The 359-nt window shown below is 71.9% G+C and overlaps 1 protein-coding gene across 1 annotated transcript in view; it reads right to left on the reverse strand.

Annotated features, from left to right (window-relative positions):
• Positions 1-359, reverse strand: part of AATK (apoptosis-associated tyrosine kinase) — a 13,852-nt gene that overhangs the window by 1,957 nt on the left and 11,536 nt on the right. The window contains exon 3 of the mRNA XM_015559778.1: positions 15-312. Coding sequence (XP_015415264.1) covers positions 15-312 — 298 coding nt within the window. The remainder of the gene's footprint in view (positions 1-14; positions 313-359) is intronic.

A 359-nucleotide genomic window follows, 5' to 3' on the forward strand; every position in this document is an offset into this window, starting at 1 on the left:
TCGAAGAGGTAGACGGTGACATCGTCGAAGAAGGACACGGCCTTCTTCTTGCGCTCCAGGTCCTCGCGGAGGGCGGCGGGCAGCAGGCCGGGCATCTTGAGCAGGCTGCGCAGGCGGCGCGCGCTCTGGCTCTCGGCCACCACCACGGGCACGGGCGGCGCCCCCTCCTCGCTCTCCTCGCTCGGCTCCTGGACCATATAGGAGCGGAGCTCCTCGTCCGACTCGTCGCTGTCCTCGCTGTCCTCTTCCTCTTCCTCCAGCCGGCCCTCCGGGGCGGCGGGGAGTCCCGCCAGGGCCAGGCAGAGCGGGGCTCTGGGGGCGTCCCGGCCCCCTGTCCTTTCCTGCAGGGCGGGCAGCAG

This window comes from Myotis davidii, unplaced genomic scaffold (genome assembly GCF_000327345.1).
Source record: "Myotis davidii unplaced genomic scaffold, ASM32734v1 scaffold211, whole genome shotgun sequence".
NCBI classification, from domain to species: domain Eukaryota; kingdom Metazoa; phylum Chordata; class Mammalia; order Chiroptera; family Vespertilionidae; genus Myotis; species Myotis davidii.